The sequence below is a fragment of the Kogia breviceps genome, chromosome 9 (genome assembly GCF_026419965.1).
Source record: "Kogia breviceps isolate mKogBre1 chromosome 9, mKogBre1 haplotype 1, whole genome shotgun sequence".
Classification (NCBI taxonomy): domain Eukaryota; kingdom Metazoa; phylum Chordata; class Mammalia; order Artiodactyla; family Physeteridae; genus Kogia; species Kogia breviceps.
In genome coordinates, this window is record NC_081318.1 from 108,743,245 (window position 1) to 108,770,346 (window position 27,102).

The 27,102-nt window shown below is 46.6% G+C and overlaps 1 protein-coding gene across 1 annotated transcript in view; it reads right to left on the minus strand.

The window, feature by feature from the left end:
- Positions 1–8,363: 8,363 nt before the first annotated feature.
- Positions 8,364–27,102, minus strand: part of LANCL2 (LanC like glutathione S-transferase 2) — a 66,048-nt gene continuing 47,309 nt past the window's right edge. Inside the window, exons 6-9 of the mRNA XM_059074571.2 lie at positions 24,444–24,626; positions 13,943–14,119; positions 11,081–11,153; positions 8,364–8,681 (exon numbers count right to left, since the gene is read on the minus strand). Of these exons, the coding sequence (XP_058930554.1) occupies positions 8,566–8,681; positions 11,081–11,153; positions 13,943–14,119; positions 24,444–24,626 (549 nt within the window). The 3' untranslated portion in view covers positions 8,364–8,565. The remainder of the gene's footprint in view (positions 8,682–11,080; positions 11,154–13,942; positions 14,120–24,443; positions 24,627–27,102) is intronic.

Here is a 27,102-nt window from a genome sequence, read left to right on the forward strand (position 1 = left end):
AAGTAATTTTTCTAAGGACTAAATACACTACCTAACGCTGATACTCAGTAAAAGGTATTTTATGATTATTTTTAGTAGTGTGATCTCAGTTGCCACAGGGTATTTTCAACTCTGATGTAGGAATGGCCAGGAGTAAGAGGATGCTTGTCCAAGGTGATTCTCTGCTTCCAATTAGCATCAGTGACCTTGGGCAAGTCTTGAACCTCTATGGGCCTCAGTTTCCTCAGCTGCTTATAAAATAGTATCAAACTGCCCTCTCAGCTCTAAAATTCTTTGATTCTATTTTCTTTTCCCTAGAAATCTTTCCATCACAGGATGCAGCATCCCTGACTGACGACCAGAGAAGGATGTGGAGGGCGTGTGACATTCCTAGTGCAGTTTACAAGTCCCTCAGGGCACCCTGGGACTCCCAACCAGGCCTCTGCATGTGATGCAGTACGGAGCACAAAATACCACCTAAGAAACAGTCTTGCCAAAAATGTCCAACCAGGACATAACAGCATCCGGAGCAGTGTTATCCGACAGAAATTTTTATGATGATGGAAGTACTTGCACTGTCCAGTACAGTAGCCACGGGCTAAATGTGGATATTGGGCACTTGAAATGAGGCTAGGATACATACAGCTGGTTCACCTTGTTATACAGCAGAAACTAACACAACATTGTAAAGCAATTACAGTCCAAGAAAGATGTTAAAAGAAAGAAAAAGGCTAGGGAGATGCAGGAACTGGATTTTAAAATTTAACTTAATCTTCATTAAACTAATTTACATTCGGATACCCATTGGTGGCTAGTGGTTACCATAATGGACAGTGTAGCTCCAGAGTCCAAACCTAACCTCCAAGTTTCAGGAAGTGGGAGATGGAAGGACAAGTTTCCATGGGGAAAGCATCAGACAAACTCATGGGGGAGATTTATAAGACAACAGTCCTGGTGTCTTCAGAGAGTTGATGTCGTTAAAAACAAAACAAAAAAGCAGGTGAGTGTCCTAGGTTATGAAAAGATTACCAAAATACAAAGCAGGAACCTAGATGGGATCCCGATGGAAAACAATACAGACTTAAAGCGCTCCTGAGTCGGTCGGGGCACCGGACACGGCCTGGATGCAGCATAATATTAAAGAATCATTGTTAGTCTTCTCAGGTGTGACAGTGGTATTGTCATTATGCAGCACATTATTTTAATTTATTTTTAAAATAAATTTATTTTATTTTTGGCTGCATCGGGTCTTCATTGCTGCGCGTGGGCTTTTTTCTGATTGCGGCGAGCGGGGGCTACTCTTTGTTGCAGTGCATGGGCTTCTCATTGTGGTGGCCTCTTGTTGCAGAGCACAGGCCCTAGAGCACAGAGGTTTCAGTGGTTGCAGCACGCGGGCTCCGTAGTTGTGGCTCGCGGGCTGTAGAGTGCAGGCTCAGTACTTGTAGCGCACGGGCTTAGTTGCTCTGCAGCATGTGGGATCTTCCCGGACCAGGGATTGAACCTGTGTCTCCTGCATTGGCAGGCGGATTCTTAACCACTGAGCCACCAGGAAGTCCCTACATCATTTTTTGAAAAGTTCTTTCCCATTGGATCACATTGGTTTACAAACATGCTGTTATTTTTCTGGAAAAAAAAAAAAGTTTTTTCTTGATCTTATTTCTCTTACCAACTATGGCCCCATTTCGTTCCTCTCTTTTGCAACCGAACTCCTTTTAGCATTGTCTGTTCTGCTCACCAATTCACCAAGGACCTCCAGGCTGCTGAATGCAATGGCCAACTCCTAGCTTCTCTCTCACTTATCAGGATCATCTGAAACAGCCGGTCACTCCTCTGCACACGTAAAGTTTCCTCACTGGCCTCCAGGAAAACAGACCTCTACCCAATGACCGCTTCTTCTCATCCTCCTTGGCTGGAGCAAACGCCTCCCGATTCTTGGTGTTACCTGGCCAAGGCTCTGCCTTAGCTCCTTCCTTCCTATTCCTTTTCCCCTCACTTCCTGGGGGAGCTTGCCCAGCGCACAGCTGTAAATAATCAATATGCAAATGACTCCTAAGTGACAGTGCCCTCCCAGATTTCTCTCCAAACTCCAGCCGTCCCCGGTCACCTCAGACTCCACATGCCCCGATCCCCGACTGGCCTCTTCCCCATCTCAGCTGCTGGCGACGCCCCTTCCAAGGCTAACGCTGCGCTCTCATGCTCTGCACTGGCCATCAGGAATCCTACTGGCTCTAGGACACAGCTAGAGGCCGGCCATTCTCGCCAAGCCCACATCATTTCTCTCCTGGAGTGGCCTTCTGGTTTCCCTACGCCCACCAGGCATTCTCTCAGGATGTCCCCTTCGACGCATAAACCAGATAATGTCCTTCCTTTGCTCAAATCCTCCAGTGGCTCTGTACTTCACCCACAGCAAAAGCCAAGCTCCTCCGAGTGGCCTTCCAGGCCCAGGCCTGCCTCCCCCCGCCCCCCCGTCCGGTCATGCACTCCACTCTTGAACAGGGCACAGCCTCTGTCAAGTGCTCTTTCCACAGATACTCATCTGGCCACCTCTAATTTCTTCAAGTCTTGGCTCAAATGTCACTGTCTCTAGTCTTACTCTGACCATCCTGTTTCAAGCAGTAATGTGTGTTCTCTCCACCATCAGTCCCTCTTATTTTGTTTTATTCTTTTTTTCCATATTAGTTATTACCGTATAACATAGGAGAAAATTTGCGTATTTAGCCTTATGGTTTGTCTCTCGCTGCTATACCACAAACTCTATAAGATAAGACTTTCTGTTTTGATCATTGATGCATTCCAAGTGCCCAGAATAATGTGTGGCATTGAATAAGCCCTTCATGACTATGTGTTGAGTAAATTAACATCCTCAAAGAGATAAAATATTGCAACAAGAAATAAGAAGAGGATACACACAAAAGATACCCTGAGAACAAGAAAAACTCCTGGAACTAAACACACGATGGAAGGATTCGAAAATAAAGGTGAAATCTCTTGGAAAGGAAAGCAAAAAGGTGGAGGGGAAAAAAACATTAAGAAATAATTCAAGGAAATTTCCTAGAATTGAAACACACGAGTTCCCAGATTCGAAGGGCCTACCAAGAACCCGGGACTACATCGACAGATGAATGGATAAAGAAGATGTAGCACATATATACAATGGAATCTTACTCGGCCATAAAAAGAAACGAAATTAGCTGTGGTGAGGTGGATGGACCTAGAGTCTGTCATACAGAGTGAAGTAAGTCAGAAAAAGAAAAACCAATACCATATGCTAACACATATATATAGAATCTTAAAAAAAAAAATGGTTCTGAAGAACCTAAGGGCAGGACAGGAATAAAGATGCAGGCGTAGAGAATGGACTTGAGGACACGGGGAGGGGGAAGGGTAAGCTGGGACGAAGTGAGAGAGTGGCAGGGACATATATACACTACCAACTGTAAAACTAGCTAGTGGGAAGCAGCCGCATAGCACAGGGAGATCAGCTCGGTGCTCTGTGACCACCTAGAGGGGTGGGGTAGGGAGGGTGGGAGGGAGACACAGAGGGAGGGGATATGGGGATATACGTATGCATATAACTGATTCACTTTGTTATGAAGCAGAAACTAACACACCATTGCAAAGCAATTATACTCCAATAAAGATGTTAAAGAAAAAAAAAAAAAGAACCCAGGACTAGGCTCATCATCACGACAGAGAAAAAAACTGTACAATTTGCCAAGTGATCACATCGAAACACGAGATCGGAGCACAAGGAAACAAGAATCACTGTGGCTGAGGTCCCCGGAGGCAACACTGGAAGCTGGAAGTCAGCACGATGCCTCGAAATTTCAGGAGGGAAGTGACTTCCAGTGCGGAATTCTCTAAACGATCTCTGGTTCAAGTGTCAGGGCACAGTGACACCCTTCAGGCAGGCAAGTTCCCGGGACTCTCGGTTCAGCCGCGGGGAGCATGGTCCTTCTCGCTACGGGAGAGCCTCCGGAGGCAGGGCCGTCCTGTTCATTAAACCCCCGTTTGGTTCCCAGCAGCCAAGCATAGAGCGTTGGATAACGTCCCTATGGCATCTGTGACGAAATGCTTTGAAAAGCTGGCTTCCTCAGTTCTTGGGACCGTGGGGGACATTTATATGATTGTGGGTGGATATGTGATTACGCTGCTCGCTCCATGTTTTATTCTCTCATGAACAACACTTCAAGGAGGGCGTGAGGTCCCTGTTAACATGTGACCAGCACTGCATCTGATGGTGACCTTATGAAGGCCACAAGAATCTACCTGGTACAGAAGCGGGAAGATCTCCAGGGGTGTTAAACAAAGAACAGGCCAGAGGGAGGAGAGCCCAGCGTCTCTGAACTTTTAGATTTTGTGTAAGCCTGAAACTGTGGCTTGGTTTCTCCTTGCCCCTGTGGCAGACTCTTGCCCTTGAAGGGGCCTTGGTGCGGCTGGGCACGCCCACGGCCACGCCCACGGCCACGCCCACGCCGGCCGCGAGCTCGGGGGCTGCCAGGCAGAGCAGCGGTACGCGGTGGTGGTGTGGCTTGGGGCTTTGGAGCTGGACAGACATGGGCGTTCATTTTATTACTCAGGAGAGTGAGCCCGCTTCTTCACACAAGAGCACTACACGGCACACCTCCAGCTCCGCCATCGCGGGGCACCTGCACGTGCTAGATGCTTTCTGCATTTGTTATTCCATTTTAATCCTCCCACTAACCAAATAACGCTGTCCTGGTTACACAGAAACACTGTAGGAAATAGCTTTTATCCCAATTCATACAGGCTGGTCCAAGTCTCTGCTCTGGATGTCCACTCCACAGGCGCCAGCCTCAGCCTCACGCCAGAGATCACCGCGCTGCAAGGCTGAACTGGTCACACACAGCCGGGGCGCCCACCCCCCCCACCCACCCCCGCCCCGAACCAGGCTCGCCGCCCCGCCCGCACTGCGGGGGAGCTGTCCGAGGTCCCGCCGCCGGGGGAGGGCCTGCCCCGAGCCCGCGCGCGCGAGGCTGCTCCCTTCCGCGGGCGTCCACAAGGGGGAGGGCCCCGAGCGCAAGGCCTGGCATGCTGCAGGGGCGCGACAGACATATGCTGGACGGAGGACCTGAGCAAACCCGAGGGGGAAGTGGGGGCAGTGGCGCTTTGCGAGGCCGACTGGACGCTGTTATCGCCTCAGTCATCTAGGGCCCCAGCCCCCGGGAGCAGGGGCCTTGAAGGAGCCTGCGGCCTTCCTCTGATCAGGAAAAGCGATGGCGCAGCACAGCCTCCCAGGGCCACCGGCCAGTCTGACAGAAGGCTGACGGGCACTGGACACCTGGCTCCCCTCCACAAAACACGATGTGGAGAAACTGAGACCCGAAAGGAAGGGGCCCTTGAAGCTTAGCAGAGAGGCTGGGAAGGAGCAAAGACAGTCTGCAAAAACGTCCGGGGGACGTGGACCTCACACCTGGGTCCTGCTTTTGTGAATTTAGCAAATGAAGTAACAGCGGCTGAGACTGCCTTACGGAGTTCAGAGGAGTGTGGAATTGCACTGAATGCTTCGAGGGACCCAGGAGGGCAGGGGTACAGATGACAGGGCCTCCTCCGGGGCTTCAATTTCTCACCTTCTGTGTTGGGCGCGGAGGGGAAGAGGTACCGGGCACACGTCAGAAGTATGGCCGCTGGCAAGAACCGTCGGGTCGGAAGCCTGCATTCCGGCGGTGGCCCTGGGCAAGGCCACCACCAGCTTCCTCGTTTGCAAGACAGCGATGAGAAGAGTGCCCAGCGCCGCGCACGCCGTGACCCCAGCCGTGCTGGGGCCGTTCAGGGTGACCGTGCGTGTAAAGGGCCGTCCCACGGGCAAAAGCTCAAGACAGGCTTCTCTCGGCACTGCCAGGGCTCGGAGGCCCTGGGGATAGAGAGAGAAAGCCGTCATTCTAGTGAAGCACCTAGGACGCCATAACATGAGCCACGGCCGCGTTTTCCGCGAGGAAGGCCGTCTTCAGAACGGTGGCGAGCCTCCCACCCGTCGATCTCACAGGCAGACAGAGGCGAGAAGAGACAAAGACCCCGCGAGCGTCCCAACAAAACCGTGTTTTTACTAAGCACCGCACCAGGGAACCCCACACACGTTCTGTGGACATCGACGTTTTCTCTTTCGTATTTTAAAGTGGCATTGGGCATGCACATGATCTCAAACACTTAGACACATCTTGGAGACACAAACACACCGTAAGAAATCACTGCGAGCCGCTCTGAGACCCGACATCGCACTCATCAGAACCACTAAGCCAGCTCTGGGGCTCCTCTGTCCCGCCGCCTCTGGGGACCGAGAGCTGGACCCGGCACCGTGCGGCTGCCTGCGTCGCGACCCAGGAGGCGGGTTTATGTGGGGTCACAGACTGCGTCCCTGGTGACATCCGGGGGGTAAGCGGGAGGGGTCAATCCAGCTGACTTCTAAGAAAAAAAAAAAAACCCCTGCAAATACAATCCCTTCCATTCACCTCACAAGTGCTCCATCCTCCCTCAGCGTGCGAGTCAGAAACAAGCCGAACATACAAGGCGTGACGCCCAGGTGTCACGAAGGGTCACCCTCATTGCTTCCGGTCAAGAGACACGTGGCCAGGACCAGGGCCTCCACGGGCTGCCCCCTTTTGCTGAGTGGGGTGAATCCTGTGCAGCCCCACTGGCCTCCCCTGAGAAATGAGACGGCCTGGGTAAAACTTTGCGCCGAAGCCCCGAGGGCCGCCGCCGAGCTTTGGCCGAGGTGGCGGCGGTGCAGCCGGGCTGAGCTGTGACACCAGGGCAGCTCTTGGGACAAACAGCCCCTCAGCTCACCCACGTCCCGCCTGCAGGTCCCGGGGCACCGGGCTGCCGGAGACGCACGTGAGCAGGCCCGGGAAGACGGTTAACACACACCCGTGAGGGTTTATACCCATGCAAGTCACCAACCTAACTTGGAAAGAACAGTCGTGACTGAGACTCATGAGGCATCATTTAGAAACCGAAGGGCGCGTGTTAGGGCGTCAGCCCCACCACCGAGTCTCAGCAGCACCCCAAGGACGGCACAGAATTGCACACGTGTGAAGGAGTCTGTCTTCTACATGGACATTCTTTCACCTTTACGAAAGGAGTGGAAACGAGGGCTGATAGACATTTGACAATCCCTTGTAGATAAGGACCAGACCATCGGAGAGACCTATCTTGTCTTTTATGAACTGGCCTTAGCTCATAAGATGAGGTCTGTACAAAGTCCTAGACCACTCATACCATGAGAGCAAAACTCTTCTAAAAACAGATTTACAGGGTAAAATTATTGAGGGTATGCTAAGCCAAATCAATGCCCAGTTTTAAAATAAAAAATGTCAGACAGACAGTATCATAATTTTCTTGGTTAGAAGACTGTTTTCCATATGCATAAATGCAGACTAGTACTTTATGCTTAATACATTTCATCAAAGGTGAGACTTTTGTCACCCAAACAGCAGACAAAAATAAGGACTAAATTCATTAGAAATTTGTACTTTGATAACTTAGCAAATTTTGGAATAAGTTTAATTGGAGGGACATGGGAAGAGATGAATATCCTTCTGCTTGTTATGCATCTGGAATTGTACCCACTGTACTTGTAACACTAAGTTATAATGTTGATAGAACTGAGGTGCAGCCTATTTTAATAATATACACCGAAGCTAGACTTGCCAACCCTCAGTCACTGCTACATGATTTACAATGTGGCCACGAAAACGGTTCCCTTGAATGGCCCTGGTGTCGTGAGTCCACTCCCCAGGGCACGAGCTGCCTTGGATTGCGGGGACCAACCCTCAGTCACTGCTACATGATTTACAATGTGGCCACGAAAACGGTTCCCTTGAATGGCCCTGGTGTCGTGAGTCCACTCCCCAGGGCACGAGCTGCCTTGGATTGCGGGGAGGGTCCGGAACTTCACACAAAGAGCCTGAGAATGGGAGCCCCAGCGGAGCTGCAACGCACCCCCTTTGGCTTCTTAAAAGCACTGAGGTGAGCGCAAAACGCAAAGAGGGAGCATTCGGCTACCTGGGGGAAAGGCTCACCGCCCCCTACTCCAGCCACCCCCTCTACCTGTTCTATTTCTTTCATTTCTGGAGTGGTCTCTCTCTCTCATGCTGATCTGAAAGGTACCCACAGAAAACGCTGGGAGGTCTCTCCACTGGGACATCACTGCGGAGAATCTTCTGTGACCCGGGAGAGACGCCACCTGCCTCTCTGCCGTTTGTCAGCACAGAAAGCACCCCACTCTCAGTGTTACGTGCGGAGAAGAGGCTGCCGCGCGCCCTCACGCACAGCCAGCTCGGGCTCGTGGACAGAGAAGGGCTCCCGTTGAGAACAACCCACACCTACAGACGGCAAACGCCGAGAGACACGCACACACTACAGAGAACTGGACACGCGGAATTCATGTTTTACACCAGCGAGGGGACACCGTTACAGAACGCTGATGGGATGGTCTGTCACCACACTCTGACACAGGGGGTCTGGGAGGGTGTCTGCTTCTCCTGTTTCTCCCTCTTTCAGGATTCACACTCGGTTCTGTGTCCGGCACTCGGCAGCCCGGTGGCTTCTCTGGTCCGGTTGGCTCTCTCAGTACTCTTTCTGCCCCTTTGTATCCCTCTGTGGAGAGCCAAGTTCAAATGCTGGAAACCGTGATGCCTCCGGGGCCAGGATGTCGGACAGGAAGTGAACAGTGCCAGCCATACCTGCAACGCAAAACGCGGTCCTTCATGAGAAAGGGTGCGTGGCGGGGTCCACAACCAAGTGACCTCTGATCACTGCCTTTCCTGGGGCTGTAAGGACGTGGGACAAGGTGGGGAGGACTTTGAAAAATAACTTCACACACACACAAAAAGGAAATCTTCACATTAGCACCCAGCAGGTAATAACCAGTTTTCTTCATTATCTTAATTTTAAACATTGGTTTCTGAGCTTTAATCTTGTATCTTGACACTTTAAGATGATTTCACAGAAGTGCTAACAAAAAAGTTAAGGGCGCTTGCTATTGTGATATTCCAACATATAAACTTCCTCTCAGAGTCTTTACGTTTTCGTTCCAAACGGAAGGTTGCATTTTGGGTTTCAAAAATGTTATTTTAAAACGAACCTTACTTGCTTGGTCAAAATCCCCACCGCCAATCACCGCAGTAACTCAGCAGCCAACCCGAAGGATTCCTTGGCCGGAGGGAGCTCCTCCACAAAGGGTCCCGGGCGCTGCGGGCCCTTCCAGCCTAGCGGCCTCCACACCAGCACTCACCCAGCCAACAAGAACCTAGTTAGTGTCTCCTGCCAGGCACTTGTGAGGCACAGGGGCCCAGAAGAATGCAAGAGCTTCCCAGCCTCTTGGGAGGGTACATTCAAAGATTTTCACCCACTGGCGCTTCGAATTTGCCATCATAAACTTGAATTTATGAACCTGAATGAACTCCATTTAGAGTTCAGGTATGAACTGTGTTATATCTGATACAAATACACCTCATTTTGGTGACACAAAAGACGAAAATTTTTAGTCTGAGAAACAGTGTGTCGTTACGGTTTCTTTGAATATTAAAAAGATCTTATTCTGCAAACGATAACGACAAATGCTCTAATTTTTGCTCATTTATCTATTATACGATTAAAATATTATCGGTAGCAGAAATAAAACATGGCACAGCACTACAGACAATTCAGACATCAAGAAGATAATGGAGGACTACCACCAAAGCTTTACGTGCATAAATTTAACCCCGCAGCTGCACTGGAGTATCTTGTATCTTGAAAATACAAACTACTAAGACTCACTGAATATGAAACAGGTAACTTGAACAGCCTTGTAACCTATTAAACAAATTGAATTTGTAAATTTAAAACTCCCGAAAAAGAAATCTCTCGGCTAGGAAGGTTTCGCTGAAGAACGCCACCAAACATTTAAATGCGAATTCTTCCACCAATTAATATACAATCTATTACAGAAAGCAGAGGAGAAGGTACTTCTCAGTACAGTTTATTAGGCCAGTACTACCCGGATAGCAAAACCAGACAAACACAGTATAAGAAAGGAAAACTACAGGCCAATATTCCTCATGAACATAGACACAAAAAACATCAACATATTAGCAAATATAATTCTGCAATACACAAAAAGAATTGTACACCATGGCCAAGTAAGGTTTATTCCAGAGATGCAAGGTTGGCTTAATATTTGAAAATCAACCAATATGATCCACAATGCTAGGGGCCTGAAGAAGAAAAACCACATGATCTTATCAACTGATGCAAGAAAAAGCACCTGACAAAATTCAACACCCATCTATTATTTGATTTTTTAAAAAGTATTCATTTATTCCTTCTGAAATTTATTTCGGAATTACTATAAAAGGTGGCTCTAAAGTAATTAAAAAGTTACCATCCATTTATCGTTAACACCGTTTAACGTTTGCCCTCTGGTTTCTGTGGCTTATGTTCCAAATTACCATTACACACACACACACACACACACACACACACACACACACACACACACACTAACCAAAGAATATCTGAGTCTCTGCAGGACTTCCCTTTTGTTTTCCTGAATTATATTCTATGTACTGTGTGTGCCTGGAGCAGACTCGCCGCAATGTGTTTGCTGCTTTCTTTCATTGCTCTTGTTTTTCAGAACTGTCTTCAATATTCTCATTATTTTTTCCAACTACTAATACTTGTATTTACTAATACTTTTAAATTACTAATACTACTTATTTACACTTCTTTACATGACTTAAATAATTAAATACATTTAAGTAACTAACCAAGTTTGCTGTGACCAGATCAATACTACACGCACAATATTACCGATGAAACGCACGGGAGTAAACTTGTTATTTTCTTCCATTACTGAGCAGCAGTCTATGCCTATGCACGTCACGAAAGACCTAAAGATACTTGGAAGAAGTTCACAGGAGCACAAAACAGGCAAGGTAAAGAGACTCGATATAATTTTCGGTAATGAACGACCTCGCTCACAGTATTTACCAGCTGCGCCGCGATTACTAATTAAGATCAACTGTGATGGTGAAAGGAGTCAGGAGAAGCAGATGCACACACCCAGATACTTAAACCTGGAGTCTTCCCTCACTCTTACCTTCGAAGAGAGAATAGGGTCTGTCAGGAATGCGGCAACCATGTGTTCCATACTCTAGGCACCATTCTGCAAACTAGGGAGAAAGACATTTCTTTTTAAGAGCGGGCATTTCCTTGGTGAAAATGGAGCGCATAAGACGCCGCAGTGAAATCACCAAGAATCGAGGAAGCCAGACTCCCCGGTAACAGAGTGGTCAGGGGTGTGAGCTCGGGGGGTGGGGGGGAGGGGGGACGGGGACCCGGCACAACCTCTCCTGGGCAGCCGAGACCTGGCAAGCTCTGCCACCTGCCTGGGCCCGCGTCCTCCTCCGTAGGGGTAACTTACCTAGGGAGGGTGTCGGGAGGAGCGGAGTGAGACATCCCACAACCCACAACTTCCGGTCTTTTCTAAGCCCCGCCTCCTGCCCCTGCAGGCGCTCCGCCCAGATTAAAACACTGGCTGTGAAACCGCTGGCCTGCCTATGCTCTCCGGGCTCACCGCCAGCCCCTCGCTGAACGCGCAGCCCGCCCTCCCCTCTCGCCTCCCCACCGCTCCGCTCCCCGGCCGGCCCCCCCGCTGCCCACTGGCCACACCCTGCCCACCTTGAAGACTCCTCCCTTAGCCTTATCGGCGATTTCCTCTGAGCTCCCTGACCCTTTCTTCTTAAACCTCTTCAATGGGTTTTTATAACACTGTAATAAATTTCCCTGTTTTGCTTAAGGTAACTTATTTTTTGTCATATGTATATAAAGAATCATAAATTCAGCACATATACAATAAAACTCTCTGCCCTCCAAATCTGCTCACTCTTCTGGCTTGTTTGATGCACCACCGTCTATCTGGTTTCCTTTGTCAGAGATCGGAGAGACATTCATATATTTGTGTCTTCTCCACATTAAAAAAAAACCCCACCGAATTCTGTGGGCCCAGCTCAATATCTGGGTTTTTATTAAGGGTCTATCAAGAGGAATTTATTTATTTTTTTAAACATCTTTATTGGACTATACTTGCTTTACAATGGTGTGTTACTTTCTCCTCTATAACAAAGTGAATCAGCTGTATCAATATCGTAAGTGTTTCTGAATCTCTACTCTTTAGTATCACAGCCAATGCCCTTAGTTTATAACTCAACATTTCTTGCATTAATTATTAAACAACAATTTGGAGAAACCCAAATTGTTTACCTCTACCTCATCCATTCCACCATGGCCACAGCAATCCTTCTGAGAGGAGTCTGGACATGAATCACAAACCGTTGCGAAGCCCCGCCTGCAGATGAGAACCACCCAGGAGCTGGCACCGGGGGGCCTGGGCTCCCGCAGAACCGGGCCCAGGGTGGGGTCCAGGCACTCTTTCGAAGCTCCAGTGATTCTAAGGTGTAACCAAGGCTCAGATCTACTGACTAAGGGGAAGGACTAGCTTTCTTCGGCCTCGGCCCCTCTGACTTCACCCCTCGCCCTCGCACCCTCCGGCGCTGAGCGCTCGGGGTCGGGCTGCAGTGTCCCGTGCCTGCCTCCGTGCTCCGCAGGGGCTCTTCTCCTACTGGGGTGCGCTTCGCCTCCCCATGCCCTGCCTTCCTGGCCCACCTGACAAGCTCCACATCTTTAGAAAACTAGCTGTGCCTCAGCAGCCCCCGCGAAGCCTTCCCCAATCCCCGTGTTTTCTTACCCAGCTGCTACTGTGACTGCCGTCCACCCGACCTGCCCCTCGCCTCGCGGACCCCAGCTCCTGCCCTGCCCTGCTCTGGCCGGGGGAACGCCGCAGGGCGCGCAGCCCGCCGGCTTCCTCGGCTGCCGGCACCGCTCCCACCCGCCTGCTGCTCGAGCTCCAGCTCTGCTCTGGGTCTCAGCCTGCATGGCACCCCCGACGCCCGGGTCGGGCGCCTGCCCTCTGCATCCCCACAATACCCCGCGCGGCACCACTCAGACCGCGTGCGCGTCTCGGGGCACCCCGTCGGGGGGCTCTGTTCCATCTCGTGTGAGAACAGTAATAAATACACAGAATAAGCCACCTGAATGCCTCCATCTATCTAGGGTCACTGGACATTTTGGTGCATTTTCTTCCAATCTTCTTTTCTGCGTTCCTGTAACTTTATTTTGTGAAGTGTGTATAGTAATAAAAACACCAACAAACATTTACTGAGTCCTGCTTTGGCGTTCATTTTTGCACATCTGATGTGTATTTATTAAGCCTGTCCTTGGTGCCGGCACCGTCCTAGGTACTGGGTAGGGTCGGGACGTAACCAGGAAGATCACGCCGCTCGTGGTCTAGGCTGCGGCTCACCCAAGAACAAGCAGAAGCGCACGGTGGGAGCCCTGGTGGCTCTGTCACCGGGGAGACCTCAGGGGTCGCCTCCACCAGGCAGATGTCAGGGAAGCCCCAGGAATGCTGCGCCCCGTGGAGCGCGTGGGGCAAGGCGGGGGAGAGGCCGGCAGGGGCCGAGGCACACGGGGCGGGGCTCTCCACTTCGGGGCTGTGGGGGCCGCTCGCGGGCAGTGGGAAACCACTGGAGGATTTTAAGCAGGGGCAACTACTGCCGACCTGCCCATTACCTCCATTAGTTCTTCCTGGAACACATTTAGGAGGCGGGTAGTATTTTCACAGATGAGGAAACTGAGGCTTGAGGAAGGGGCGCCCCGAAGTCATGAGGCTAATAAATGCACAGGAGGGCACCCTAACAGGTCACGGGACCCCAGAATGCATCTCCGCCCCTCAGTCCCACTGCACAGATGGAACGGCCGAGGCACACGGCTGCCAGAGGCACGGCTCTGCAGAAGGCACCGCAGAGGCAGGAGAAACACGCCTGAAGGAGGAGAGGGCTGTATTGGGGCTGTGCGTGTGCCCTGGAGGGTTCAGAAACGGTTTGGATAGAGACGTCCTTACCTTGCAAGCGCGGTAGAGGTACTTTTTATCCCGCGTGAGGTGGTAAAGCGAAAGGAAAGAGTAGCCGTTCCCAGCGGTCCCATGGCAGATCCCGTAGCCCTTCCGCAGCAAACCTCGCTGCCAAATCACATCGCTGCACTCCATGGCATCCTTCAAGTACTTCTCCTCCTTAAAAACCTGGGCAATGAAAAACAAAGCAGCGTTACACAGATGTCTTATGCAACGCGTCAGCAAAATACTTCCCCCTTCTGTTTAGAAAACTGCACGGCGTTCAGAAACCTGAAATGATGGGTCAACCAAGCCCAGAGGCTGCAGCAGCACTGCGCCAGCTACCGCGCAGCCCAATCCACTCCTCTCCCCGCTTCACCTGCCGTCGAGTGCATGGTGTTTCAAAAGCAGTTCTAAAGTTCCAGCAGTTATAAGGAAGGCTACCAGATCTCCTTGGTAAGATGCTCTGTCCCAAATAGACCACCTTGCGCCTCCCGGGACCCGTAGGCTGCAGCTGTGACCCTCGTACCCGTGCAGAGGGCAGTCGAGGATTCCACGCTGTCCCGTCATCCAGGTCAGGAGCATTCCACGTCCTGGGCTAGCCACACATCCAACGCACCCGACGAGCTGTCATAAACCGTCACAAGGAAACCCGCAGAGAGTGTCCTCGGCCCCAGCGGCAGGTGGCACCATCTCCACGCAATGGTTCACGGGGACGGAGGGACATATGTGCTCGGCGGAGGCAAGTGCGCCAGCACGAGGAAGCTTCCCCCACCCCGCCCCGATTCCCCTTGACACTCTTCTCTGTCTCCTCTCATTTCATTTATTTTCTTTCCCTGGTCCTCTCCTCTGAATCTGTTATTAGCAGTCTCCCCTGCTTTTAGCTCATTCCATTCTAGTGCAAATGAGTTTTGGACCACGGATTAGAGGCAAAAGGTCACTGCAGACGAGCTCCTTGGGGCGGCAAAGGGGACCCTCCTTGTGACTGCTGAGCGGTGACTCCTGGGCACCCGCTGAGGAAGCTCTGAGGTGCAGGGAAACCAAAGGGCCTGAACTGTGACCAGCGTCTGCCGTGGCCAGAAGGGGAAAGAGGCCGACCCGCGTTTCAGTCACTGCTCCTGTGCAGAACGTCTCCAGGCTCAGGAGCAAGCCTCTCAGTCAAAAAAGCCGCTGCGACGTGGACTCGGGTCCCTGGGTGTGAGTCTCAGCTCTGCCACCTTTTAAATGTGAGCAGGGACAAGTCACCTCTTACGTCTTCATGTACTATAAAAAGATACCGCTTCTTCATCTCAGCGGCTGGTTGCATTAAAATGAAATAACATACAAGAAGCTCTCAGAACACTGCCTGGCACACGGGGAGTGCTACTTCTGAGCTGTCATTAACTGCCATTCTTTCTGTGTTATCACCGCCAGCACAAACATTTCACCCTCTCATTTGCATCCTAAGCCTCTTAAAATGAATGATAAAAGGAACGTTTTTCTCATCCTAAAAAAGATGAGGTCAAAGTTGACAGGTGAAAGGAGACCCTTTTGGAGGCTATGTCATAAAATCACACTGAGAGTAAGGCCAGTCCTAAAGAAAACCTGACTGGCTCCTTTCTGATGGTCACCCAGGGGTATGTGAAATCAGTCGGACTTCTTTCCCGTTGTCCCTGTCTCCCTGGTGAGACTGAAGCTGCTAGAGGCAGGCACCCCACACAGCGAGCTTGACCCTCCTTCCCTGGCGCACGCCCGCAGCACACCCACCACGCCCACTACCATCACTCGTGCTCCACGTGAGGAGCCACTGTGAATAGTGGGACATTTGCGGGGCTTCCCTGGTGGCGCAGGGGTTGAGAATCATCCTGCCAATGAAGGAAACATGGGTTCGAGCCCTGGTCCAGGAGGATCCCACATGCCGCGGAGCAGCTAAGCCCGAGCGCCGCAACTACTGAGCCTGCGCTCTAGAGCCCACGAGCCACAACTACTGAGCCTGCACTCTAGAGCCCAAGCTCTGCAACAAGAGAAGCCACTGCAATGAGAAGCCCGCGCACCGCAACCAAGAGTAGCCCCCACTGGCCTCAGCTAGAGAAAGCCCAGCTTTGCAGCAACGAAGACCCAATGCAGCCATAAATAAATAAACAAATAAATAAATATTCCTTTTAAAAAAAGAAATAGTGGGACATTTGAAAATTTAACTAACACTGAAGCTCCCAGATTTATCTTCTCTACATTGTAGCCATTATAACTTGGCCAGAAAATCTATTTACTGATCCACATTACCTCTCTCAAATTGTAAATTTCCCCGGGAAATGTCATGACAGAAAGTTTGAAGAGACAGTGCGACGCAGAGGAAGACGCAAGAGATCTGGAGTCGGAAGACATGGCTGGACTCCCCCTTCCACTACAAGTGACTGAGTGACTTTGGGTGAGTCATCGTAACTTCTCTGAGTCTGTCTGCTCACATTAGAAAATGAACTGATGCTGAGACGACCAAATGTTGAAAACAGAGACAAGCATTTGGGGCAGTTATTAAAAATCTTTAAGGATGAAAAAGAAACTAAACACATTATCAATGAATGGTTTGGAAATCTCAGAGAAACATTACTATAAAAAGAAATAGATATTCAGGAACTGAAAAAACACCAACAGATGAAATTTAAAACTTATTGAGTAAGGCTTAATAGAGAAGAACTCACTAGTGAATATGAAGCTAAAGAAACAGAAATTATACAATCTGAATTACAGAAAAGAAATTAAAAACAAAAGCCTCAGAGACCTGTTGGAAAGTAAAGGCCTAACATTTACCAAATGTAGTGGAAGACATACAATTACAAGTTCAAGAAGTTTAAAGGCTCTCAAGCAGGATAAATACAAACAGATACACATGGGTACATGATAAAAATATTGAAAACCAAAAAGAGGAAATCCCAAAAGCTTCCAAAGAAAACACAGCCTACTTATAAGAGAACAATATAAAGAATGACTAACATCCTAGAAACAGTGAAGGCCAGAAGACAGTGGAGCAGTGTCTTTAAAGAACTGAAAGGAAAAAAAACAACGGTCAGCGTAGATATTCAGCAAAAATATCCTCAAAGAATGAAGGTGTAATTTACAATAGCCAAGACATGGAAGTAACCTAAATGTCCATAAACAGATGAATGGATAAAGAAGGAGTGGTACATATTTACAATGGAATACTACTCAGCCATAAGAAATAAGAAAATAATGCCACTTGCAGCAACATGGATGGACCTAGAGATTATCACACTAAGTGAAGTAAGTTAGAAAGAGAAAGACAAATGCCACATATCACTTATATGTGGAATCTAAAACATGACACAAATGAACTTATCTATGAAACAGAAACACACTCACAGACATAGAGAACAAACTTATGGTTACCAAAGGGGAAAGAGGGGAGAGATAAATTTTAGGAGTTGAGGATTAACATACACACACTACTATATATAAAATAGATAAACAACAAGGTCCTACTGTACGGCACAGGGAACTACACTCACTATCTTCTAATAATCTATAAGGGAAAAGAATCTGAAAAAGGATATATATAATATCTCTGACTCACTTTGCTGTACACCTGAAACCAACACAACACTGTAAATCAACTCTACTTCAATAAAAAAAAAATAAGAGAGTGACGAGTAGGAGCCAGTGGTACCACAGCCCTCTGAGACAACACACTGTCTCACATCTAACCCTTCGTAGAGTGAACCTAACTCTTCTGAACCACTGTGGACTAGAACACACCCTGTCCCTTCCTCAGACCTGGTCACCGAGACCTTGCCGCTCTCTCCCCTCTGTTTAACCCTGCTGTGGATTTCATGGTATGAAGGAGAATCCAGAACTTTTAACATCTGGTGTGGTTTTCCATGTTGAGCTGTAAGATTCTGACCTTGTTCCCTCTGCTTCTTAAGCTTTTCCCAGGGAAAGCTGGGTCGGTCTTTTTCTTTTATGGTTTTTAATACACGACTACATGCAACAGCCTTCGGGATGCAAGTCATTATTTGTCTTACTGCCGTGGTGTTTATCATTTCTTCATAAACACCGTGAATAACAATGTCTGCTCCAAGGAAATGAAGGTTTTTCCTTTCCTTCTTAACGCTTTCATCTTTTTATCCAGTATTTCCTTTATCTTTTTTAAGATGATTTCAACTACTAAAATTAAAGCCTTCAAGGAAAATATCAAAAAAAGGAAAAATAAGCTCATATTCGGTGAAACTGGACTGCTAAGAGGGTTTGGACTTGCCAAGAAACAAACACGACAGGAAGTTAATAACACTACTTAGCATTTTCTTTTTATTCTCATAAGTAGAAGTGACGTCTCAGCTGATTCATTCACAAGACCTCTTCCAGTAACAATACTCAATTTATTAGAAGATTAAACTTACAGTATTTTAGTAGTTTATTAAAAAACTAATTCCTAAGAGGCATTTCCACTGAAGGTCTTGGAGAGAAGGGATCCTTCACAAGTTTCCACTTCAGTTTTCTTTACATCTTCCATTTAGACTTAGTAGCCCATTTGATGGGGCAGTGGAGTTGAGTTTTCTTAAGTACAGGGGTAATATTCACCTCTCTCATTGCTTTTGCTTATTATTAGGCATCCCTAAAGCAAGGGAATTTCTGGATCAGTTATTACCCAACCCCTGTTCTCTGCAGTCTTTGGAATAATAAAGAAACGTCCACAGAATTGATCTAGATGTTCACGGTAAGGATAGCATTCTTCACAAACCACCACGAGATGTGGAAGGAAGCCTGAAGCACCACCCCCAGAGGGACTGTCTCAGATTTTGCCCCCGGAAATCACCATTGCAGGAACAACCAGGAAGCAACCAAAACTTTCACCTATATTAGGAAAAGTTCCCTGGTACGTAAAGCAGATGTACTAGTAATCCCCAAATGTCAAGCTCACCTTGAAAACTGTAAAGCAATGTGGTACAAACGGCACCAGTGCCACAGGAATACGTGACAGTAGGAATTCTACTGTTAGAACTGTATCAGTTCATTTGGATGTCAAGAACCACACATCATCATCACAGAGAACTGCAAGAAATTTTCTTAAATTAGACGAAGATACAGAATCCTTGTTACCACAGATTCCACGACGACCTACAAACTAGAGGCTGTTTGCCAGACCTGCACTCCTTGCCAGAATCATCTCTTTGACAATGGATCATCCTCTAAGTAATCTGCTGAATCAATGAAAGCCAGGCCAAAGGAGTTCCGACGGGTGCATTCAAGTGGGTGGCTCCAGGCAGAACATGGTGTCCATATGGCACTCACCACCCGAGGCGGGGCCGGAGGCACGGGGCTGTTGCGCAAGGAGTTGGGATCCAAATGTATGCACTACAACTAAAATATACTGTCCTTTATTTTTCCATTAAAAAAATAATAATAATAATGAAAGTGAAATAAAGACAAATTTAAGATAAGTGATTAAATGTGTTGTCACCAAACCTGGACTATAAGAAATACTAAAGGAAGTTCTCTGGGCTGAAGGAAATGATACTTGATAGAAATCTGGACCTTCAAGAAGGAATAAAGAGCACTGAAAAGAGGAAATATACAAATAAATATCAAACACCATCTTCTTTGCTTGTCTTAATTTCTTTAAAATACATAGGACTATTTTAAAAAGCAAAAATCATAAAACTACACTGGGGGTTTATAACATTTGTTGATACATCTGACAGATGTAATAAAGATGTACAGAACTGCTGTCAAGAGAACTAGGCACTTACTATTTTCTTACATTTTATATGAAGTGTACAATGTTAATTCTAAGCAGACTGTGAAAAGTTAAGGATGTATAGTGCAATGTTAAAGATGTATATTTGGCAACCGCTAAAAAAATGTACAAATAGATATAGTTAAAAGAGTCAACGGAGAAATTAAAATGGAATTCCAAAAAATATTCAGTTACTCTCCTACCTCCCTAAAAAGGCAAGAAAGAAAAAAAAGAGGAGGAAAAAAAGAGTTCCAAGATGTAGCCAACAGAAGTCATATGGCAAAATGGCAGAGCTAAATTCAACCACATAAATAATTAACTATATATGAACTAAACATTCCAAATTAAAGGCTGAGGTTGTTAGACTGCATTGCTAGATAACTCCTAACTATGAAGACACACACTTTAAATATAAAGACATCAAAAACTATAAAACAGTGCTGACATAAATCAAAGAAAATATAAAAAGTGGAGAGATATACCATATTTGTGGATAAGAACACTCAATATGGTATCAATTCTACCAAAACTGTTCTACAGATTGAATGCAATCTCAGTCATAACCCCAATAGGCCTCTATTGCTGACAAACTGATTTCTAAAACTTATACGGAAATGCAAAGGATCTAGAGTATTTAAAGCAATTTTGAAAAGAAGAACAAAGCTGAAGTCTTAAATTACCTGACATCAAAACTTAGAGTAAAGCTCAAGTAATCCACACAGCATGGTATCACAGTGACAGATAAAGAGGCCAAAGAAACAGAACAAAGAGCCCAGAAATAAACCTACACCTAACAGGTCATTTGACTTTTGAACTAGTGCCTCTACAGGTACCAAATCAATCAATGGGGAAATCAAATGATGTGGGAACCATCAGATACTCCTATGGTTAAAAAAAGTACTTCACGCCTTACTTCACATAATATACAAAACTTAATTTGAGACAGTTCTAAATGTAAAATCTAAATCCATGAAGCATATAGAAGAATACTACCTGTATAACCTGGGAGTAAGTAAAAATTTCTCAGACAAGATACAGAAAGTAGTTACCATTACAGAAAACACACTGATAAGGCAGATTTTACCAGAATTTAAAACGATTCATTAGAAGATGCCATAAAGAACATGATTAGGCGAACTACAGACTGGGAGAAATTACTTCTAAAACGTATCTAACAAAAGGACTTACAACCAGAACTTATGAAGAATTTTTATGACTCCATAATAAAAGGAAAACAATAAATACATAAAACAATGTGGGTAAAAGATATGAACAGATACACAGTTGACCCTTGAACAACATGGGGGTTGGGGTGCCGGCCCCCACCTCGCTGAAAACCCTTGTGCAACTTTACAGTGGGCTCCCTCTGCATGCCGTTCTGCATCCCGTATTCACCACACTGCATACCGTGTGGTACCACAGTACTGTATTTACTGAAAAAAAAATCCATGCATAAGTGGCCCCACGCAGTTCAAACCCATGTTGTTCAAGGGTCAACTGTACAAACAACCCACAAGCACAAGCAAAATTGCTCGACATCATTAACCATCAGGAAGGCACAAATTAAAGCCACAGTGAAATACCACCAGAATAAAATCAACACCAAGTGTTAGCAGAGATGTGGAGCGGCTGGAACTCTGTTTACACTGCTTATGGAATGTAAACCGGTACAGCCCTTTGAGAAAAGGTCTGGCAGTGTCTTATGAAACTAAAAAAGCTACCTTCTGATCAAGCAATTCTACTCCTAGTTATTAGCCCCGAAGAAATGCAAACGTATGTCTACGAAAAGATCTGTACAAGAATGTTCACTATAGCTTATTCACAATAGCAAAAAACTAGGGACAACTGAAAAACAAAGGCATAAACTGTGGTACGTTTATAGATGATGCTTAATATTAGGAAGGTACCAGAATCTTAAGAAGGGAAGAAAATATAGTTTGAAAATAATCTCTCCAGGTGATCCTGATATACACCACCTAGAAAGACATTCCATGTTAGAAATAATCAACTTACAAATGAGCTTTTGGAAAATAATTCATATGCAAACATTTTCTGATGGACAGTGAAGAGTCGACCATCAGGACGCATTGTAACCCAGTTCTACCGTGGGAAGTTCAGAGCAGGCTTGTGGGTGCAGGAGGGGAAGGTATGGTTGTTTCACACATTTAGCCCAGAATCAAAGGGTTACTTTGATATCACTTTGGTATGACTTACCTGGTTTTCCTGGGCAACGTATTTACTTTTCCAAATATAATTTTATTTGACCAATGTTAGCATTTGTTTATTAGTGGCTGAGTCCACACAAACTGCTAATGCCCTAGGGCCTAAATGTGTGGTCAGAAGGTGGTAGAATTTGTTACCGTAACCTGTAATTTACTGTCAGATAATTAAGAACTGACCGTAACTATTCATCAAAATGGAGTCCAGCTATGAGGTCCACAAATGTAATTGTTAGGAAATCATTTGCAAGTAACAAAATTCCTAATACAGCATAGAAATCTTGTTAAAAATCTTGACGTTTTTTCCAAGACCATCTACAATACTACATAATACCCTACGTGAAGTGTGATTAGCATCTACAGGAAGGGAAAACAAATTTAGTGTGAACCTGGACTCGAATTACAGCTTTATTTGTGAAAGATATTAATATATTTTTAAAATACTTGAACACCTTATGCCTTCCTAAGTGCTCCTGAAGAACTTACAACTTTACGTGCCAGCATAAGAAACTGCTGAAAGCTTGTTATTACACAAAATTTAAACATTTCTTCATTTTGAGAGACGGCTTCAAGGGACAAGGGCCCTCTTAACGTGAGTTAACAATAACTTGAGAGAAAACAGAGTGTAGCGCTGTGTCTTTCTAGCTTTGTGCCACCGGTGCCCTGTCCTGGCCAAATACAAATTTCATACTCCACTAACTTATACTCTGAAGACATACTTTCACCCCCAACTGTGAAACTACATTCTCTGTGCTCCTTCAAACTACCATTACACCTTCTGCCCCAGAAGGACTTCTGCCCCAGAAGTCCTCCCCTTCCTCACGTTTGGGAATTTTGAAGTACGTGGACAAAATTAAGTTTTAGTGACTAAGCATGGGATCTTATTGCCATTGTCCATGCTTCTAGAAAAGAGGAGCTTCTGCTGTGGAATCGGTACGTGGCGGGGGTGGGGGGCGGGCGGGCAGGCACCCAGTGGTCTCTGGCGCGGAGGCCCTGCAGGCAGAGCCGGGCTGAGACGCGGTGGCCCTGCCACTGGCAGGGGTCTGTGGCGCCTGCCCCCTCGGTACCAGCAGTGGTGGAAGCAGGTGGTGGCCATGGTCAGCAGGGCTAATGGAAATGGAACTGCCCAGGACACCCAGAGCCCTGGCTCCTGACCACTTCTTACTGCCCACAGCTCAGCTGCTGAAGCAGGAGTGGGGAGACCCCCAGAAGCCAAGACTACCAGCCGCCAGGAGTGCCCACCTCTATAGCTGATCTGCTTCAAAGCAGAAGGGAAAAGGAGTTTGACAAATGGAAGCTTTCAGCTTTTAACAGTCAAACATCTGTTTTGAACACCAAAGGATTCCTGTTTGTGCTGTCAGTACTGCGCTCAGGTACTATGGTTGGATATTTATAATATTACAGACTTACCTCTGTCACTGAAGTTACATTTCCTCTAAAGCTCTAGAAAAGGGGAGGCAGTGATCTGAACAGAAGTCTGTTCTAATTTAAAAGATGAGGTACTGTTAAGAAGATGAATCATTAAGTTCTTTAGATCTCCAAAAGTATACTTCGTTGTGCTTTCCTCTCAGCAAACATCACAACTTTCTGAGTTCTTTTCCTGAATGCTCGTACTTGACTTTTATATTGTGTGAATATTTTTTGGTGTTATTGTTGTAGGACTAAAAAATTCTGAGAAATCAGCCTAAATCATGAAAGGTAATTCCCCACAATTTTTCTAAATAATTTGTTATAGTTAATGACAAAAGGAAAATAAAATTGACTCAGGGACCAGTTCTTCTGTAATTTTCAGGCAGACATATGAACTCTGCTCCAGTAAGTCTATTTCTGCAAAACTAAGAGACCTTGGCAAAACACTAATTAATCATTGTGATTACATTTGTATACTTTGGTATACAAGCAACAATCTCCCACTTCAACTATTACAAACAAAGATGCATTAGAAGAAAAATAAAATTGCAAAAGAAGAATTGTTTGCTTTCAACTTACATGATAATTCTAAGTCCAGGAGAGAAATCAACAGTATTCTTAATATTGTGCCCAGATAGATCTACAGAGTCTACTACAATTCATCAGTAAAGGTACTGCCTAATTTCCAATAATACCTCCTCACATGTGTAAAAATTTGAATGCCACATCAATATTTTGTAAATAATTTTATAATAATTTAAAACTCGAATTTAAAAGCTCCTAAATCATCATCAGCACCATCTAGCAATAAAGGCTTATTCAAGCAAGGAAATCAAATGATGTGAAGTCAAATAAAAAGCATTTTGGTTATAATGCTGCCTCCTGCCTTACGGGATATTCATACTTATGTCATCTAGGTTTTCTTTTACACATGAATATAATCCCTGTTAAAACACACACACATATACTTACAACTCTAATTACAGTGGTGATGAACAGTGAAATAAAAAGACTTTCTGTTTACTAGTAAAAATATTAACTCTAAAATGTTTTTAGTTTGCAAGTAAATGTGCTTAGCAAAACCAAACGGAAAACCTGGTGGTGAAAACCATGTCTGTGCACATCGGGTGCTAAGGACCCGCCCTGCAGCACTGACCTTGTACGCCTGCATGAGCATGTAGATGACACCGGGGGCCCCGTGACACCAGTGCACCAGTCGGTCTGTCTCATTGCTTAGGGATGACGGATAATTCCCAGATCGGAATCTTTTGTGGCGCATATAGTCAATACTAGGTTTCACCATTTCTGTCAAGGTTTCTTGGTCCACTTTTGCTGCCGGCTTTTAAACAAACAAAAATAAAGCATTTAATTTATGTTTCCATAAGCTTTTTTTTTTCTTTTTTTTAAACCTCTGCAACGTGGCTAATATAGTTAAGCATCAGTTACCCAGAACACTGAGAAACACATAAAATTAGAATTAATCCACTTCTCCGGTTACTTAAGGCCCCGGCAGACCTTTGCGCATCAACGCTTGCCGACGCTGCGCACGAAACTGAGGGCCATATCGCTGGGGAATATTCCCTCTTGCTCGGGGGAGGCACCCGACTGGATGCGGCCCGCCCACAATGCGGACAGCAAACTGCCTTACTACAAGCCCACCTGTTTAAATGTAAATATCACCCAAACTCCCTCAAAGACACACCCAGAATAATGTTTGACCAAATATCTGGGCAGCGCAGCCCAGCCAAGTGAACACATACAATTCACCACCACAGACAGCTAGCTACCTTTTTTAATGGGGACTGCCATGTACCTATACCTACAAATCTTTTATCTGAGCTGTTTCTCCAAAAGAGAGACTTCACTCCCCCAGGTGAGGTGGTGGCTGTGTTGCCGGCTGGGGCGGGGAAAGGCGCTGGTGCCAGGCTGGCTGTGGCAGCAGGGAGGTCTCCCGCTGACCGTGTGGACGGTCACTAAGCCCCGCTTTCAGGTCTGTGCTCCACTTCAACTCTCCTCTCCACCTGGCTTTCTGGAGTCAGAAGAAGTGGTTTGGCTGCTCCAGACCACGTACTGTTTCCTGCAGTCACGTCACCCTGCACGGTGATCTCACCGCACAGGCCCAGCTGGGCTGCACAAGGATTTCCAAAGAAGCTCCCCTGCAGCCCAGACCTCACTCCCCAGCTGAACACACGTCTGGCACCGACACCCACGGTGCCGTAAGGTCCCGAGTGCAGGGTCCTGCAGGACACCTGGCTTGCCTCTTGCTGGCATCCTCCTCCTCAGGCACCTTGTGCGGGCATCCCTGTCCCGTCAGGTCACCTGCCGTTCCTTTGTTCCTTCGTCCGTTCTCAGTGCACTCGTCGCGCAGGGCTCCAGAAGGCTCCGAGTCTCATCAGAGAAGCTGGGTGTCTGTTTTCTGTTTTCCTTGAGGTTTTGAAATGATTTTCCAGAGGAGAACTGTGCTTTATTCTTCATCATGAGAGCGGAGGTCCCTTTAAGTGATATTTTGAAAGTTCTTGTGTATGTCGTTCCGACAGCTGTCCAGATGAAACCACACATGGAGCCCCCGCACGGCTAGGCAGGCACCGCTGGGGAGCGGTGTGTGCAGCCGGCCTCGCGAGACCAGCTCTGGCACACCGCTGCTCTCAACCAGGAGGAGGGCGCTGACACCAACTTCTACGTAGGATCCTCACGAAAGAGTGTTTCCATGTTCTTCACTTTAAAAGCAGATGAGTTGTAAATTTTATGATTTGTGATTCTCTCAAGGAACCCTCCAGTGTCTAGCAAAATTAAACTAAACACCTAAATCTAAATTATTTTTTATTGGTGTGATTCTCATATGATTACGTTTCCCTTAAGGGTATGATCACTTTTTTTTTTTTTTTGCGGTATGCGGGCCTCTCACTGCTGTGGCCTCTCCCGTTGCGGAGCACAGGCTCCGGACGCACAGGCTCAGCGGCCATGGCTCACGGGCCTAGTTGCTCCGCGGCATGTGGGATCTTCCCGGACCAGGGCACGAACCCGTGTCTCCTGCATCGGCAGGCGGATTCTCAACCACTGCGCCACCAGGGAAGCCCAGGGTATGATCACTTTTAAAACAGGGTTCAAAAGCCACTGTTAAAACCTTTTTCTGGGAAAAGAGAGAAAAATGGACAATCTACCAACTGTCTAGAACAACATGCCATTTTAAAATGAGACATGGAATTGATTATTTTGGAAACATGCCCGCACCTAAATTCACAAACTGGAATACATACAGGTTTTACTTTCTACAGTGATAAGCAGAGACACCTACTAATCACCAGAGAGGGGAGTTCTAGTCCTGTGAAGACAGGAGTCTCCTATTTTCCTTTAGTGAGGAGCTGCATGGTGCAAAATGTAAAAGGAAAAAAGGAACTTGTAAGTGAAAATTTTAAAAAGGAATATGTGGGCTTTTAATTAAAAAGATCTCAATTCTAATCCATGCTCCTTGACTTACTAGCGTTGTAATTTTGAATAAGTTTATAAAGTACTCTGTTATGGGTGCAGTAGAATAAATAAAGGCTTAATTCGGGGAAAAAACAAACAAAAGGCACAGCCAGACCCTGTTCTACTGTTCTTTGCTTTACTGTGCTGCATTTGCGGTTTTTAAAAATTGAAGGCTTGCAACACCATTTTTCCAATAGCCTTCGCTCATTTTGTACCTCTGAAACACTTTGGTAATTCTCACAATATTTCAAACTTTTTCATTGTTATATTTGTTATGGCGATCTGTGATCTTTGATCTTACTATTGCGAAAAGATTACAACTCACCGAAGGCTCAGATGATGGTTAG